The 16,779-nt window shown below is 40.1% G+C and overlaps 2 protein-coding genes and 1 non-coding gene across 5 annotated transcripts; all 3 read right to left on the reverse strand.

Moving 5' to 3' along the window:
* Window positions 1–528: 528 nt before the first annotated feature.
* hyal3 (hyaluronidase 3) lies at window positions 529–14,661 on the reverse strand. 3 transcript variants are annotated; one of them, XM_084721575.1, is made up of 7 exons: window positions 14,523–14,661; window positions 4,278–4,526; window positions 2,367–2,802; window positions 2,138–2,285; window positions 1,280–1,406; window positions 1,062–1,151; window positions 529–978 (listed from the first exon to the last, which is right to left on the reverse strand). In XM_084721575.1, exons 2-7 carry the CDS (start codon window positions 4,497–4,499, stop codon window positions 622–624), a joined length of 1,380 nt encoding a protein of 459 aa, XP_084577701.1. In that variant the 5' UTR covers window positions 4,500–4,526; window positions 14,523–14,661; the 3' UTR covers window positions 529–621. The 3 variants fall into 3 exon arrangements, with proteins under 3 accessions (XP_084577701.1, XP_084577703.1, XP_084577702.1); XM_084721577.1 differs by having other exon boundaries at window positions 14,519–14,645; XM_084721576.1 differs by lacking the exon at window positions 14,523–14,661 and adding an exon at window positions 10,995–11,100.
* On the reverse strand, window positions 4,738–14,640 carry naa80 (N-alpha-acetyltransferase 80, NatH catalytic subunit). Its single transcript, XM_084721580.1, has 2 exons — window positions 14,523–14,640; window positions 4,738–7,452 (listed from the first exon to the last, which is right to left on the reverse strand). Coding segments are annotated over exons 1-2 (1,014 nt in total). The 5' UTR covers window positions 14,525–14,640; the 3' UTR covers window positions 4,738–6,440.
* LOC146325514 (U5 spliceosomal RNA) lies at window positions 13,191–13,304 on the reverse strand. The gene has a single exon (XR_014770923.1). It is a non-coding gene; the product is annotated as a U5 spliceosomal RNA (small nuclear RNA).
* Window positions 14,662–16,779: the final 2,118 nt, after the last annotated feature.

Here is a 16,779-nt window from a genome sequence, read left to right on the forward strand (position 1 = left end):
CTTGCACTGAACTATGAGTCCTTGTGGACATGGTGGAGGCAGTTGTGCTTTCAAATGTGAAAAGGATGCCTCATGTGCCCATTTGGTTGAATTTTTATCAGAGAGATAGCTTGGTTTTAAGCTCCCCTGTTAATTTTCTGAATCTTTTCATTGTGCAAAATGATCGCCACAGTAGATCTACACCCAAATGTGAACAGCACTAAATGACTACTTTTCCCTCAGACATTGCTTAGTTGTCCACAAAGCTTTTTCAATAACTTTTTTTTTAACTATGCATCTTCAATTTAATGCAATGCTGCCACAACCCATACAGTTTGTGGTGTAGTGAAGTCAAGTGTGGTGTATTTGATGCAGTGGTGTGCTGAGATGCTACCAAAATGTTTGAAAGTATGGCTACTACACACCTGTGGTGTTTTGTGCAAGGATTATTTCAGGAATGCTTCCATTCACATGATGGGTTAGGGTTATGGGACATATTTTTAAATTATTTTAATATTTGTTGTTTTTAAAAACACACAAACTAAGCACTGGTACATTAATATATTAGTTTATTTTAATTTATTTTCACATTACTACAAGGGGCTGCCAATTATTTAGTGTAATGATGTGGAGGTGTCACATTTACAAAAACGTCCTTGGTCTTCCCTGAACGATGACTGACGGCCCCTTGACAGAAAAGTTTGGGTCACTTCTTCTTCTCTGACATTCTTGTCCAGTCCAGCCCGGGTAGCACTGACACATGAAGTGGCTGTGAAAATGTTTTCCACTGGAGGAGTCAGTGAGGAGGTTGGTTTCACTGGGGTCAGAGGTCACAGATGAACCTGGGGAGAGCATGTGACCGGAGCTGGGGTGTCGCCTGGCGCAGCGTCCATTGCCGTGGCAAAGTTGAAGGCTGCAGTTCTGGGAGGCAGACCTCAACGACCGGACATAGGGACCCAGGACAGTGTGTATGTAGTCTCTGAGAAGGATGCACTGATGCTGGAGGTGAGAGGAGGGGAGAGGGTTACACACACACACACACACACACACACACACACAATTCTCTAACAAACATTACATACCTTAGATTTTGCAAATGTCATCTCTCCCCACAGCACCACTCCAGCAGCTCCCAGTGCCGCACTCTCCCCCAAAGTGTGCACCAGGTCTGTCTGTGAACGCACACAAACAATCACAATGGTTATATTGAATGACATATTTGTTTTGCTAATAAGTAGAGAATAAATTTGTATGCGTTTGCAGGTGTGTTAGTGTTTGCATGAGCTGCAGAAAACCCCACCTTACTGAGAAAGATGAGAGTGTGTATGAATGCTATCCTGGCGTAGGGAAGGACTGGTGTGGCACCATGGGGATAGTTGTCATGGCGCCAAACCGAGGCCACCCTCAAAGCCTCCAGCAGTCTGTGTCTGAATGAAGGAGACAGAATTGTCCGTCAGTAACACCTTTAAAGGGATAGTTTGTATTTTTTAAGAGGGGTTGTATGAGGTATAAAATGTATTTTAGCCACTTCAAAAAGGTCCATCTCAAATAATCAAGATCAGGTTAAGTATGTGCTATATTTAGAATATTTCCACAGCTTAACTTTGCCATCAGGCAGTCTTTTCTGACAACCACTGATATATTAGCCAAATACTGCCCATTTTAACATAACTCATTTTTATGATGACTTTGTAAAACGTGTTGTGCAATGGGCAGCGTGCAATTTGTTGACTGATGCTAGTCTGTACATGTACTGTAGATAATGAATGTGTGAGATTATGAATAGGGACAGCTCTGTGTGTGGATTGTATATATGCAGGAACTGTATATATAAACTTTTTGTATCTTTTAACAGCAGGTACCGCATTTATCCAAGACAAATTTCCTTTGGGACAATAAAGTCTATCTTATCTTATCTTATCTTATCTTATTTTTTTAGGTGGACCTTTTTAAGTGTCTTAAATACTTTTGCTGCCGACTCTGTCAAGAGCAGCTCAGTTTAGTTCAGTTTAACATCTTGTATGCCCACCATCTACTTCAGCGGGTGATGAACAACAGATAAATAACAGCACATTTCATCCTCAGTTTCAGTGAGGTTCGTTTGGCTGTTTTTTGTAACTGAAGTGGTCATTGCTTCATGCTTCTTAGTTCTCTGTACCTGACCATCAGAGCTGCATCCGTGGATCCCGCCAGCCTCTTTGGCAGGTAGATGCTGGGATACAGAGCAGTAGACTGATGCCAGAGCCAGGACAGTCGATCATTCTGGTTTTTGGACCGCCTGTGGCAGCGTCCTGTGTAGCCTGTACCTGATTTCAGACAAAATGTGTATAAATACCTATCTTGGTCAAAATTTAAAGGAGATCACTATGCAGACTTATTTGTCCTACCTGTTTTTCTCTTGGGCTTATTTGAGCAGGCAGGAAAACCATAAAAACCCCAGAGTCCCTTGGGACGATTTCTGACCGCCAACTGCAGCGTCTCCTCCATGAACTTCTGTGCGCTTTCCTCAAACTTTTGCCTTGCTAATGATGTCACGGCCATGTCCGACAAATCCGGTCTCTCCTGACTCACCAGCTGTTTGGACAGCCTCCTATACTCCTCCTTCTTTCCAAAGTTTCTCTCCCACAGTGGGTTCCAGTCTTCCCAGTCAATAACGGCTAAACCGGTGAAGTTGGGCTGCAGCAAGCTGGATATCTGCGTCACTGCAAGGGAAAGGTGAGCCGAGAGGTCGCCAAGCTGCGGTATCCCTCCATTTACCTCCTTGCCGTCTTGGGAGAGGTACGGATATTTCCCCAGTTGGTTATGGTAGAAGATGGTCATTTTCTGAAAAACATTTGCCCATAATTATTATCAAATACCACAGGGCCACAGTGCTTTTTAGCCTCATTTAGCTTGTGGCCTTGGTTTTATGACACATTAGCACTTTTTAGCTAGCTAGCACATAATGTAACACTCTGTTAACTTTGTTTTTTTATTGCTAAAAAAAACAATATAACGTTTTGATAACTTTTTAGCTAGCTAGCAAATAATGTAAAATTTTGTTAACTATGTAACTTGCTAACAAACAATGTAACGTTTCGTTAAAGAATAGCCAACAGAGCAGCCAAAGTAAACGGTTTTCATCCCTCTTTTACAGCTGGTTCTCACTACACACTTGAGTAGTGTGTGGCATTACCTGCTGGTTTTCATTTTGGCGCCTGTATTAACCTGTGAGAGCGTTCAAACAGCTCAACTGACTTGCACAACTTACATACATTTCAGGCTTTCTGGCCATGCTTCATCTAGAGATTTAGAGGCTTTTCTGCATGATGCACGCAGTTCTCGGCAGACATACACATTAAAAATGATATGTTGACATCATATCGACATTATATCAGCAACAGGAAAGGATGGTCTACACCTGTGCAGTATGTAACCGACATGAAAAAAAACCTGGTGTAGGGCAGTTTTTTTTCCTTTCTCTCTTTTCTCTTCTCCCTTTATCCATTCATCCCTCTTTGCCTCCACCTCTCTCTGAACGAGGAGGGATTTCACTGATTCAGAAAAAAGCTATTTTCTTCTCTTCAAACTCTCTGTAGAAAGACAGAACTTTCAGCAGCTGCCTCGCAGCAGAAATGCAGTCTGTGTGGACGCCACAGCGTGTGTGTGAGCCACAGCATTTCGGTGACAGTGCAGTCTCACTGGAGTGTGAACCAGGCGTTACACTTGCTAGGTCCTGACAGCATGCAAATTTATTTACACTTTTATTTTAATTTGGGATGCATCCTCATATTGATTTAATTTTAGTTTACATAAATAAACTCAAATTTACTACACAGAGATTAGTTTTTAATTATGTAAAAGAACTGTTCAATTTAAGATCAAGATTCATCCACTTTAAACCTAGTTTTGCTAAAGTCTGATTAGACCTAATCTGGGATTAAATCAATTTTTGCCAGTGCAACCTAGTCCAAATTAATGACAGCAATGCTGTATAATTGGCAATTGTTTGCTAACATGTTTGCCATAAAAAGGTGACAGTACTTGATGCTGTGTATCCTCTCCTGTTCTATGGAAGCAGCTTCATACTGGAGGACTGCTGATACAAATTTAAAATGGACAGTGTCAGAGACAGATTCTGACATCTTGTTTATTGTTTTTTATGCAGATCCGAAACAAATTTGTAATAATTAAATACAACTGAAATACATATGGAAAACATTCAAATACAGATAACTGCACACATTAGAATGACTTTCAAATACTTGGTAGTAAATATGTCTTTATTGGGTGGTACTTCACCCACTGAGATCAATCACCTGTCCGTGGAAGTGCTGCTGTTGGTTTCCCACAATATCAAAGTCTCCCAGGCCCAGTTCGATGCCGTAGCGTTTCTGACAGTTTTCTGTGGGCATGTTCCATATCACGACGAAGGCCTGGTCCTGCAGGATCGGACCTGAAGCAGCAACAGCTGGCAGAGAGGTGCAGGGGAGGGGAGAGAGGAGGAGGAGGAAGGGGACAGGGAGATGAGACAGCACCATGGCTGCTCACCCACTGATGTGTCCTTCCTGACAGGAGAGAGAAACGGGCTGGTCAGATTTATTGTTGAGGAGCTTTTCTGCATCGGGATACTGACTGTTGTTGTAAGAAATTAAATCCTTAAAATAGCCATTACTGTTTCCACTCCGGTGTAATTCAAACACCAGGTAAGCTTGTATTTGATGATTAAATATTCAGACAGGTGATAATACAGGGAAAAAAACACAAGCCCAAAGAATATTTCATTAAATTCTCTTTAATTCCGTAATTTTTCATTATCAAACATCAGATGTAATAAGTTGCATCAGTTCCATCAATATAACACATCTTCAAACTTAAATAAGGCTTCAGGTCTCTGGCAGTTCAACAAGGCACATCCAAACTATGAGTTCAATATTACAGTGTCACATTTTTTAACAGCAGCAGATATTTACTGGATTACGAGAATATCTCTGAGGCGCAGAGTCGCTCAAAGAGTTGTAGGATCTGTCAAAGTAGAATCCTGATTCCAAAAAAGTTAGGACACTTTGTAAAATGTGAACAAAAAAGTGAAGGCATGAGATTTTCAAGTTTAGGTTTATCAGTTTTATAGTTAAATATGTTATCCTTTCACTGTATTCAATCAAACATAGCTTGAAAAGGACTTGCAAACCGTTGCATTCTGTTTATATTCACGTTTTATACAATGTCCCAACTACAAACATCTTTAAGACATATAATAACGACCTTTCTGGAATAACAATTTGTGTAATGTAGTTAAACATTCTTTAGATGACATTTACCCCTTCTCCCTCAGTGACAAATCCAGAATCTATGAACATGCAAATATTTTTCATTTCAAATGATTAAATGCTGCTTCAGTGAAAAGTTCATTCTCAGGTTATTTGCAATGGAGCCTCCAAGTTACATCTCTATAAACTGCATACTGGACCATGACTTGCTTCAAAACTATTTGTCATGTCACAAAATCTACTCAGATTTAAGGTGGGCACATCATTCTGTTCAGTGAAGCTAAAAACATCTGGGTGAAGTCATGTTTTTGAGTAAACAGGGCTTAAAAAACTCTTGTTTGTTTTAGTATTTAAAAAAAAAAGTTAACTCCTTTCACAAACTGGTTCTTATTGTCAGTGTCAGCTACAATTTCTTTTATTTACTGCTTCATTGGAGATATACAGTAATTCACCGGGCCTGTGATGGACACAGACATGCCACTGCAGTTCAGTTCCATGTTGAGTTTTATGTCGTTATCTAAACCAGTTATTTGGAAGTGAAAACAAAGGTTGAGTGTATCCAAACTGCCACGGGCCAGCACCTTCACCTTCTTTGCTTCAAAAGTATACAAGAACGATGGCCCAAACTATGAAATTAAAAGGCCTTTGCCATTTTCATTTCAGTATCATATGTTTGGAAGCTTACAGTACGAGACATCTTAGGTTGTGTATTTATACCTTGTGCTGTTTTTTACGTGCACTTCTGTATTTGTGTCTGAGAGGAACAGAGCGTGTTTAAATATGAAATGGCAGTGAATTAATGTGTAAATACATGATTTGTTTCTGTATTTCTTTGGTTTACTAAGACATTTCTGTCTGAGGTGTTCCACATTGGAAGTGTACATACGTTCCCATGGTCCTATGTTTCTGGGGTTCTATGTTCTATGTGGAGCCCCAACCCTAGCTCATTATATGCTATATAGGGCTGGTTAGACAGAACCCTGAGAATATAGGAATGACCCCTACACTGTCTGTGTTTCTCCACGGTACAAAATTAGCACCAACCAAATGCTGGAAAAATATGCAAATGGCTGGTAGATTTGCTTCACTCGCCAGTCAAAAATACACCGAATGGTAATCATTTGAGTGGCTGGTAAAATTTTAGATTGTCGGTCTGCATTTATGATTTTTGATGTGTGCAAACATTCTTAGGTGGATCTGATTGTGGGTTTGTCAAATGTCTTTATGCATCCAGTAGATTGGGACTCCTTTAGCATCTCTGTAGGGCGTTTCAGTCAGAGTCTGGACTACAAGCTGCCCTACAGACTGAGGCAGAGGAGGTGGTGGAGGAGGTATGGAAGGAGAAAGGATAGAAGGAGGAGGTGGTGGTGGAGGGACAGATGGAGGAAAAGAAGGAAGAGGAGGTGGTGGTGGAGGAGGGACAGAAGGAGGAGGAGGAGGAGGAGGTGGTGGTGGAGGAGGGGGTAAACTAGAAGGTGGAGGTGACCCTACAACAGAACCACCTCCTGAGTCTCTGTTCCCTTGTGATACTTGAACACCCATCTTTGTCCGTGTTTCTTTCTGCAGGTTTGCCTCTTCACTCGGCATCCTGGAGAACCTCAGAAGTGTCTCCATGGGAACAAACGTCGTCATGGCACCTGCATTCTGCACTGGTGTTGACAGCACGTAGCCGATGTGGGCGTAGAAGTGCTGCTTGTCATGGGTGGTAAGGCACAGGCGCTTGAACCCCCTGCTTTTGGCATAGCGTTCAATTTCCTCCATCAGAGTCCGGCCATAGCCCTTCCCTCGCTCAGCCTTGGACACGACCACGGACTCAACAAACAGGCTGCTGCTGTGACCTACAACTCGGGACAGCCGGGCGTGGCCGAGGAGCCGCTCCGTCTCTCTGCGGCCCTGCAGGAGAACCATGCAGACGGGAAACTCTGGACAGGACTTCTGGAGGGAGTGAACCCGGGCGGCCTGGCTCCTCTGCCACTCAGAGTTGACTAGGTCAGCGCAGGGAACCAGCAAGTCCAGACGGCGGTGGATTGGAACCGCATGGATCTTCTGCGGTTGTTCAGAGTCAGTGCGCAGCTTCTCTTTAACATCTCCATCCAAGGCTGAGATTTCACAGACTTTTTCAACATTATTTGTTTGACAGTCTGAGGCCGAGATGAAGCGCAGATCAACGCTCAGCTCCCCTCCGCCCTCCGGTATGGAATTTGTTGAGGTTAATGGTTCCGACCTGTGATGATCAGGGTTTAACTAAAGTCAGTCGTGATTCAACTTCGTCTGCCAAGTTTAAAATGTTACAAAATGTTTTCAACATGCAGTTCCTCAAATTTGTGGTTAGTCTGATCACATCAGTTTGCTCTACATGACATGCAGTATGAGCAGGCAGTCTGACAGATCAAAGATGCACTCTGAGACAAGATCACTTCAGATCTCACCAATAAACCTTTCATCACCTTGAAGGCAGCACATTTAGATCTGATGTGTTATCGGTCCTAGCAGGTCCTTAGCTCAGTGCTGCTGTAAGAGGAGACACATGCAGGGGTATAGAACTGGAGTGTTGATCTCCTTCTAATCTCTCTCTGTACTCCCCTTTTCCACTGCAACCTTTACTGTCAGTTTCACCTCTGTAACAGATTGTGATTAGATTATGGTGTGCCTTGCTCATCAAGACTTTTTTGGTGCGTACAGAGGAACAGATCAGTGTGCGAGAGTAAGTCTGGTGTCACTATAAAAGAACCTTAAGTCATACAACTGCTTCTCTGACCTTCTGGTCACTGCTCATAGAGCTCTAAACTAGGGCTGCAACTAACATTTAATGTCATCACTTTCTTGGTTAATGGTTTGGTAAAGAAAAAAAAAAAAAAAAAAAAAAAGGACCCTTCCTAAGTCCCTCCCCTTTTTGCTCAGTGGTCCAATAACAGTTGAGCAAGCTTGGTACCTCGGTCATCTTTGTGCATGCCTGTTTCCAGTACTTTATATATGCTACGTGCTAGTTTCGTCTATGGTAAAATATATAAATAAATAAATAAATAAAAATTGAAGATGGTTAAAAATGTTGCTGGGAGTCATGTAAAAGTGACATATAGTCACATCTTGCAAGCAGTCAAGCAAAGTATTATTTTAAGATTGCTTGTTTTGTCCAACGAACTGTTCAAAACCCCCAAATATTCAGTTGAAAATCATAAAAGATCAGGGCTCCCCTATAGCTCAGTTGGTAGGGTGTGTGCCCCGTACACTGAGGCTGTTGGTCCTCTGCAGTGGCTGCTGGTTCGAGTCCCGCCTGCAGCCCATTTACTGCATGTCATCTCCTCTCTCTCTACCCCCCTTCCTGTCATGTCCTCAGCTGTCCTATGACTAAAGGCAGAAAGCCCAAAAAATAATCTTAAAAAAAACCACACAGAATTTTGGCCTCTTCCCCTTTATAAAATTCCTAATGATTAATCGATTATCAAAATAGTTGCGGACTGACTTTCTGTCATCTGACTAATCATTTTAACTCCAGTTCATGACTTTTTGGGGACTTCTTGAGTGATCAATTAATTGTCAGGTGGAAAAAAACTGGCTGTATTATTGCTAAACATTTTTCATGCACAGTGAACATAAAAGTGCCCTTTGAGCTAACGAACATTAAGCAGAACCTGAGTACAGGCAACAGTGTGAAATTATGCTAGCATGTCTCTTGATGATGTATGCAAGCCAACCTATGTCTGCTTGTATACGTCAGCACCATGACATGTCTTAACCACAGCTGTTTATGGATCAGCTTCCAGATTAAAAGTCACACCTTTCACCTTAAAGGACCAGCGTGTAATAATTACAGGAATTTATGTACATAAATGAGATATATTATATATAAGTATGTTATTTATTATTATCAATCAACGTAAACTCATAATCTATATGTTCCCGTTACTTTAGAAATAGCCATTTATAGTTACATACTGTCGGGTCGACATACGGAGATCATCATCCTGCGCCGTCTACGGCAGCGCAGAGCGGACAAACTGCACTAACAGTGAGTCTTGGGAAGCCCATGGCGACCTTACGTAGACGCCGCAACGTAAACGAAGTAGACGGGCAGGATAGACGCAGGTGATTGCTGGCAGACCATTTAGTGTTGTGAACCTTGACTGGCACAGTTTTGACAAATGGAGGATCATACATACACTGTACCAGAACAAAAACCAGCGGACAGTGAATCCCCGTCATCCAAGAAGCGGAGACGCAAAGAAAGTAAACGCAAACATGACAGGAAACGGCAAAAACACGAATCAACATCGGCATAGCGTTTACACGATGGAAATCGCTGATGGAGGACAAACGTTTTCACAGTGACGCAAAGGTTGTCTGTTTTCTGCTGGACAGGTAATTCATCCTACACACATAATTGTAGTTTGTTGTGAGATAGCTTTCTCTCACCATTTTGTCCGCTGACGGCCACCATACTCTTGGTGAGAGAGGGGCGATGTCGGGGTAAATCCTCTTAGTTGCAATCTAAGGTTTGAACGCTAGATGCCACTGGAAATCACACACTTCTCCTTTAACAGAAAAATGTTTTTATGTTGTGTATTTTAACTGTTTGAAAGTGTTTGTGTGTGTGTGTGTGAATATGTATACATACACAATGACTGACTTCTGCCCAAGACGTTGTGGCGTGGATCATGCCCTTGATGATATAATATGAGGTCCCAAGGTGTTGTTTGTTAAGAGCTTTTAATCACCTCTTTGTGTTCTATAAAATGTAGTCGTCTATATGTGGTTACACAGCTCCAGCTTTTTGTCTGCAGTGGAACTGCAACAGGAGGATGCTGAGAGGCTGAATGTAGATGGAAAGCTGATGGCTGGCATGAAGAAAAGGATGAAAATGAAACCTTTCTAATACATGAGTGGTAGGAATAAAATACTGAGACAAACTGTTCCTTCAAATTCAGCTGAACTGATGAAACCATGCCCACTGGGTTTATTTACGTACTCTCGCTATATTCACAGAAGTCTATCACAAGTCAAGAGCTGATTCTTTAAGAGATTACCTCTTTTAATTGTCAGAATATTTTTTCAACTGTCCTCCAGATCTTTGTGTGCATTTATTGCACAGTCACAAACCATTTCTAATGCTGCCATCATGAATGGGGAAGTAGTGCAGCACTTTATCTAACACATCTTACAACACAGATGGTTGAGAGGGCTGAACTGCAATGCTGTGAAGATGAAGTACAACTTGCTGGTTTCTGTTGCTTTGGTTTGCAAACTACTCATGCTAAGGTCTATTTCAGCCTCTGATAAATGCACATTTTTGTGATTTTAGCAGGCCACATAAAGTATCCCTCATACTGTCATATCATATATGTTATTAGACCATCATAACAATTAAAAGTTGGCAGTTTGTAGCACAAAGTGAGCCAACACATGGCAGGAAATATAGCTGTGCTGTGACAGTTGTCATCAGTTAAAAAGAACTCTGTTTACAAGTACAATTCATGCAGTTTTTTTGACACATTAAGTCTCAAACTATAAAAGGCCTTAACAACTTCTTAAAGATGTTTTGAGTTGAATTTAATGCTGTGAAGAAGTACCGAGGCATTTCTCCATTTTCACAGTGTCCGTAAAACGTTCAAAGAAGAAACAAAGTCTCAAAGGTTTATAAATATTGCAGTGGTCCCAATAGTCTGTGAATAATTTTAGAAAGAGAAAAAAGGAACACTGGCAAAAAACCCACCAAAAACTAACTAAACTAAAAAAATAATAATAATAAAACAAAAAACACTAACTCACCAAGAGAGAAAAGTTGAAGCCAAGCACCTGACTGTCCAATAGCTATGAACTTGTTACTGCCTACTCTACACAATGTCACATTCAGAAAAAAAGGATGTTAGAAAGATGCAACAGGAAACTGACGGTTGCTTAATAATAACACATCTAACAAAAACAACATGACTGTTCAACATTAACTTCACACACTGCATTTCTTGATGACCACCGCTATTAATATGACACTGCAAATATGTTACTTTAGGAATAGGGCTGGGCGGTATGACAAAATTTTCATATCATGTTTTTTTTTAAAAAAAATCTTATTATTTGATGTTTATTTTTTTAGGTAAAAGCACGACCCCTTCAAAGTACGGCTGACATCACACGGTGGGGACGACTATACGTTTAAACGTCCACACACACACACTAGTCGGCACCAGAAATACTAGTAGTTTAAAATATTTCAAAATAAAATATTTAAAACATTTATCAATATTTCATTCATGCATGATGCCAGTTACCTGTTGCCTCTAAGCTTTTATGCAGCCGTCCGCCACTAGTCGGGGCTGTGGGACTGTCAGCCCCTAAAATAATAATAATATGACAAATTAATATCATAATGAAAATAAAGACCGGTTTTCGGTACGAACTGGTATACCGCACAGGCCTATTTAGGAAAACACCTATTTTTCTCATTTATAGGGTGTTCAGAGTATTCTTAGTGCATCTTGCACTGCAGAGAAACCTACAGCAACATTTAGGGATCCATGTTCTTTAAATTTGTCAAGAGTGGCATTAATTCAATTCACAGCAGACATTTTGAAATGTCACAGTAGGAAAAGCATAGGTTTTACTTGAACACTGATTGTGACCTGTTTGCTCAAGTGTTCCAGTAAGCCAGGAGCTAAATGGAATTCAGCCATCATTAATGTTATTATTTACATCCGTGCCGTTCCTGCTGTGAAATATTAAAATGTGTGCTATGAAAAATACCTTTTCAGCCTCCACTACAGTTAAAGTACTAGTGTGAAGGATTTAGTGGCATCTAGTGGTGAGCTTGCAAATTGCAAACAGTTTGTCTCAGCCTCCCCTTCGTAGCGTGTAGGAGAACACATGGTGGCTCACGAAAAACTCCTATCATAGAGTCAGTGTTTGTCTGTTCTGGGCTACTGTAGAAACATGGCGGTGCAACATGGAAGAGGAGCCACACCCTCTGTAGGTATAAACAACTCATTCTGAGGTAACAAAGCCAGTCTGTTCTTATTTTCAGGTGATTATACACAAATTAAAACATACCTATGGACATTATATTCCATTTCTGCCTTATTCAGCTGATAAATACCTGTAAATCTAACAAACTGAACCTTTAAGGGCTCTTGAGCCATGCCCTGACTCCCTCACATTCTAGTGAGGCTAGCAAGAAAAAATATATTTGCTTATAGACATAAATACAAACTTGTCATTATTTTATTAAAAGGTGCAATGCCAACACTAGTTAGCCTTGTTATGCCAACATTTATCTCTATTGTCCACTTTTGCTAAGAGAAGTCATTTTGGCCCAGCTCTCAAAAAGTTATTAAATTAAATATGTTGTTATATATGTTATTAACAGTTCTGAGTCATGAGTATGTAATCGTATAACATAACAACTCATGTGTAATGCTTGTGGTCAGAATCAAGGTTAATTTAGTTAACTAAAACTACACTGAAATCCAAAAATAGGTGTGAAAATAATTTTCGTTTGACTGACATAAAAAGACTTTAGAAAAAAAAACTTACTGAAATTATATTGTGTACTTACAAAACTAACCAAAATAAACAAATCCAGGAAATGTCTTTAATTTTACTCTTTCACAATTTGGTCAAAATTGTAAACATTATAAAGTGTAAGGAGGCACTGGAGTACCTTTATTGAGAATGAATTGGCATATGTAATGTAATACCTTTTCTAACCTTTTTATAAATACCCCTCTTATATAAAAAAAGATCCTAACACCAACACTGAAATTAGTAAAGAACTAACCTAACATCATATATTTTTTAAAACAATAAACACTAGACTGAGACGAGTAATCCTACCCTGTAAACTCAGAGCAACCACGCTCAGGTAAAACCAGCAAAAATCTCGATAATCGCATTTCAACTCATCCAATTAACTCTAAGATAAATCATTAGATAAGTTGACTGATGTCATTTGCTTTTGTCACACAAAAAGAAAGCCCCGCTTGCGCAGAGCATCAAAAAATTGGGTAAAACTCTTGTTGTTCCTCTCCACGGAAATCTTTAGTAAAAGGCGAAAGATTTATACGATCTGAAGAGAAACAAGAGTGTACTGAACAGACAGACACTAACAGCCGGACCCCATTCTCCGTCTTAGCTCCCTCTGTTAGGGTTCATGGATGCACATTTACAAATACACAAAACCGAACAGTCATTTAGACACAATAAGTGTTTACATACTCCATGTGTCTCTATTGTCGCGCTGCAACGTGCTGAGTGTGATAAAAGTATAAAGAAATTGCAATTACTACACATTCGCTATGCATTATGGGACTATGGCCACGCCTCCACTTCTTGAACGCAGTTTATTCAGTAAAAAAATGTTATTTATTAACGTTCAAATATTCGATGGTTGTGTGATGTTTGAACTAAGCGACCACGTTGAGTTGTTTTCAGAGCACTGAAGAATAAAGCTACTTTCTCCGCGTTAAAAAAGATGCACGCCGGCGCATTAAGCACCCCAAAGATAAACTGCATCAAGAGCAACCACCCTCCATTCCGCCTCAGCGAAAACATTTCAGCTTGTGTCTCTTATTGAAACACTATCACATTTCTTCCCCGGGAATATTGTGGGTATTTCTTTTAATAAACTGACCACATATTCTGAACTGAAAACAGTTCTTTCTCAGCGAAAAGTATGTTTTGTAATCGGGTCCATTTCGCACATGCGTAGTACGACAATACCGGAAGCTACTTACTAACAAACTGCTATTAATTTTATGTATTTAACACTAACTTAATATTATTTTCTGGCTGTGTACGTTAACATATATATCTGGCCCATATTTTGCCATTGTGGATTTATTTTGCTTAGGTTTAATTCGTATGTAAATCTTGTTAATTAATGGTGAACAGCTGTCAGTCATGCTCTTGATCCATCAAATCTTTGGAACCTCCGTCAGAGTAACATCCAGCAAGCTTGTAGCTAACTATCTTTGTTTTCAATAATGCTGGCGCCTGGGCAATTTTCCTAACTTTTAAAAGAAGCAAGGAAACCAGGTAGGCAGTGTAATAAAGGCATGGTATGCTCTAAATAGGCACTTAGTCTATGACTATTGTATAATTTCCATGTAAGGTAAGACTACAGAAGTGACAGTTGGATGGCAGCCCTACACGGTAGCTGGCTCATGTGCTTACTTTTAGCTTCAAACCTGCATGCAGCACAATGACATTTACTAGACACAAGGAGCAACCACAAGTTCACTGTTTATTACCGAGCAAAAACTCAGTATTCCTAGTTGTTTATCGGCACACTGTAACGTTACCTACATGTTTAGTCTCTCTCTTGTCGCTTCAGCTCGTCCTGAAGAAATGTTCGGTCGTGTCTCCACGAGGGAACCCCAGGCCCGCGATAGATCTCGCGAGAGTTATAAATTCAACCCAAATCATGACCTTATTGGTCTTATTTCCCTAACCATAACCTGATGTATTCCGCCCCTGAACCGACCCAGCGTTGTCACATCATAAAACCAGAATTAGCTTGTGCAAGTTTCTCGACAGAATACCACACGTACAAATCTCGCGAGAGTTCTCGCAATTCAAGCGTTACCACCGAGATACATAAACATGTTTATGGTAATCTTCTCACTGGTCTAACCACTCATGTCTGCCACCCTGTGAATGGGAGTATTATTACATGACAAAATCTGACCAAGCACATACCTGTTGATACTGTACTATACAGTAAATTGCTACACCACAACATATCATGCCTGACTTCATGCAAGAACAGTACTTTAATTAATGCAGCAACTAATTTATTTAAATCATCATGATTTCTGAGTTATTAATGATGTTCATGTCATTTTAATAGGTAAGTCTAAAGTCCAAGGGACAGAGTGAAAGACTGACTAGTCACAGCAGTTATCTGTTAAATTCCAAGAGTAACAATCATGATTAACTAGGCATTACTTCTTCATTTTTTTATCATATTTATGGCCTGCCCCTCTGAGTGGTTAGGCAATGGTTTGGGAAAAATACAAATACAAAATTACATATTAACTTTGGGCTTCATTTCGGTTAACAATTATTTAGTTTGAAAAAAGAAAGACACATGTATCATGTATGCATAAGAAAAAACGAATACACATGATTTTACAATCAATCATATGTGATCTTTGTTCATCAGTGATAAAGACAAAATCATGAAGAAGTAATCCTTTGTTAATAATGATAATAACATTTGGAATTCAATGCTGTGGCTGGTCAGGTATTTTTTGCCATGCAGACTTACCCGTGAAGAAAACATGAACATCATTCATAAATGAATTCCTGCTTTTTCATGTATGAATTCATTTTAATTCATGTACCCTTGCATTAAGGTGTTACCATTATATTACTGCTTGAACTGCTGGTCTAGTAGTTGCAAAGGATATGTGCAAACAAAGGGAAACAGTCCCATTTTTGTAGGACAAGTGAAAGAGAAATTTACTTGCCCCTCTGGACAAGTCAAAAGTCATTAACAAAAAAAAAAAAGCCCCAAAGCTCTTCATTTACTCTCATAAATGACCAAGACAGGCAACAAGTCATCACATTTAAGAAGCTAGAACCAGAAAATGTTTGACATTTTGCCTGAACAATGACTGAAACGGTTAATTTATAATAAAAATTGTTGGTGACTAATTTTCTTTCAATCAACTAATAGTTGCAGCTCTATTATTTAGTTAAAGGAATACATTCAGAATACCGATTTGAAACCAGTGTATTTTCCCCACAGTCAGTCCACATATTTCACACAGCAGGAACTGCTTACAGTTCACACATTTTACCTTAAGGAAAAGCACCAAGAAGAACCAAGGCTGCAACTCCAACAAACAAATCAAACAGAGACATTTGTCAGAGAGCTGGAGAGATGAATTTCACTGAGTTCATCACAACAAAGAGAGGAAAGGGTAATTATTGTGTCTGCTGGGGACAACACAACTTGTCTGACAAGTAAAATATGTTAGCAGAAGCTGTGTACATTTTGAGACAAGCATGGCCCAAATTTTGATTTCAAAGGTGGGGGGACACATTTTACATTACATTACAACTAACTTGCAACAATAGTTGCAGATATGGCCGTTCTGAACAAAAGGTCCTGGGCCCCGTTTCCCAGAGCCTTCGTAGTGCTACGTGCATCGTAAGTTGTATTTTAAGGTCTCCCTTAAGGTTACGGGCTGTTTGCCAGAGTTGGGACAACCTTAAGGGAGACCTTAAAATACAACTTACGACGCACGTAGTGCTACGAAGGCTCTGGGAAACGGGGCCCTGGATGTTATACTGTACTGCATCTTCTCAGATGGCCAGAGGGCGCTGTTGGGTTTTTTTCACGTCACCATAAAGCACTATAATTCCTATGTAAAAAAAACGGATTCAAAATAACCTCCAGGGACACTTGTGACGAATTCAAACACTGCTTTTCGTTTCCTGTGTGAGTGTAAAGGTCCAAAACTGGGTGTGTTACAGAGAGGCAACACCAAATTTACTAAATGATTCAAAATCCCAAAGTTTAAAGTTACACTTACAGTAACATATTACAATAACA

The sequence above is a fragment of the Lutjanus erythropterus genome, chromosome 6, assembly GCF_056507025.1.
Source record: "Lutjanus erythropterus isolate fLutEry1 chromosome 6, fLutEry1.hap2, whole genome shotgun sequence".
Classification (NCBI taxonomy): domain Eukaryota; kingdom Metazoa; phylum Chordata; class Actinopteri; order Lutjaniformes; family Lutjanidae; genus Lutjanus; species Lutjanus erythropterus.

Excerpts from the sequence above, each read along its gene's own strand:
- hyal3 (XM_084721575.1), bottom strand. The coding sequence starts at position 4,499 with ATGGTGCTGTCTCATCTCCCTGTCCCCTTCCTCCTCCTCCTCTCTCCC. Across the intron at positions 2,803-4,277 it reads AGCAGCACTTCCACGGACAG|AAAATGACCATCTTCTACCA; the intron begins GTGATTGATCTC and ends AATGTTTTTCAG. Across the intron at positions 979-1,061 it reads TGACATTTGCAAAATCTAAG|CATCAGTGCATCCTTCTCAG; the intron begins GTATGTAATGTT and ends TCTCACCTCCAG.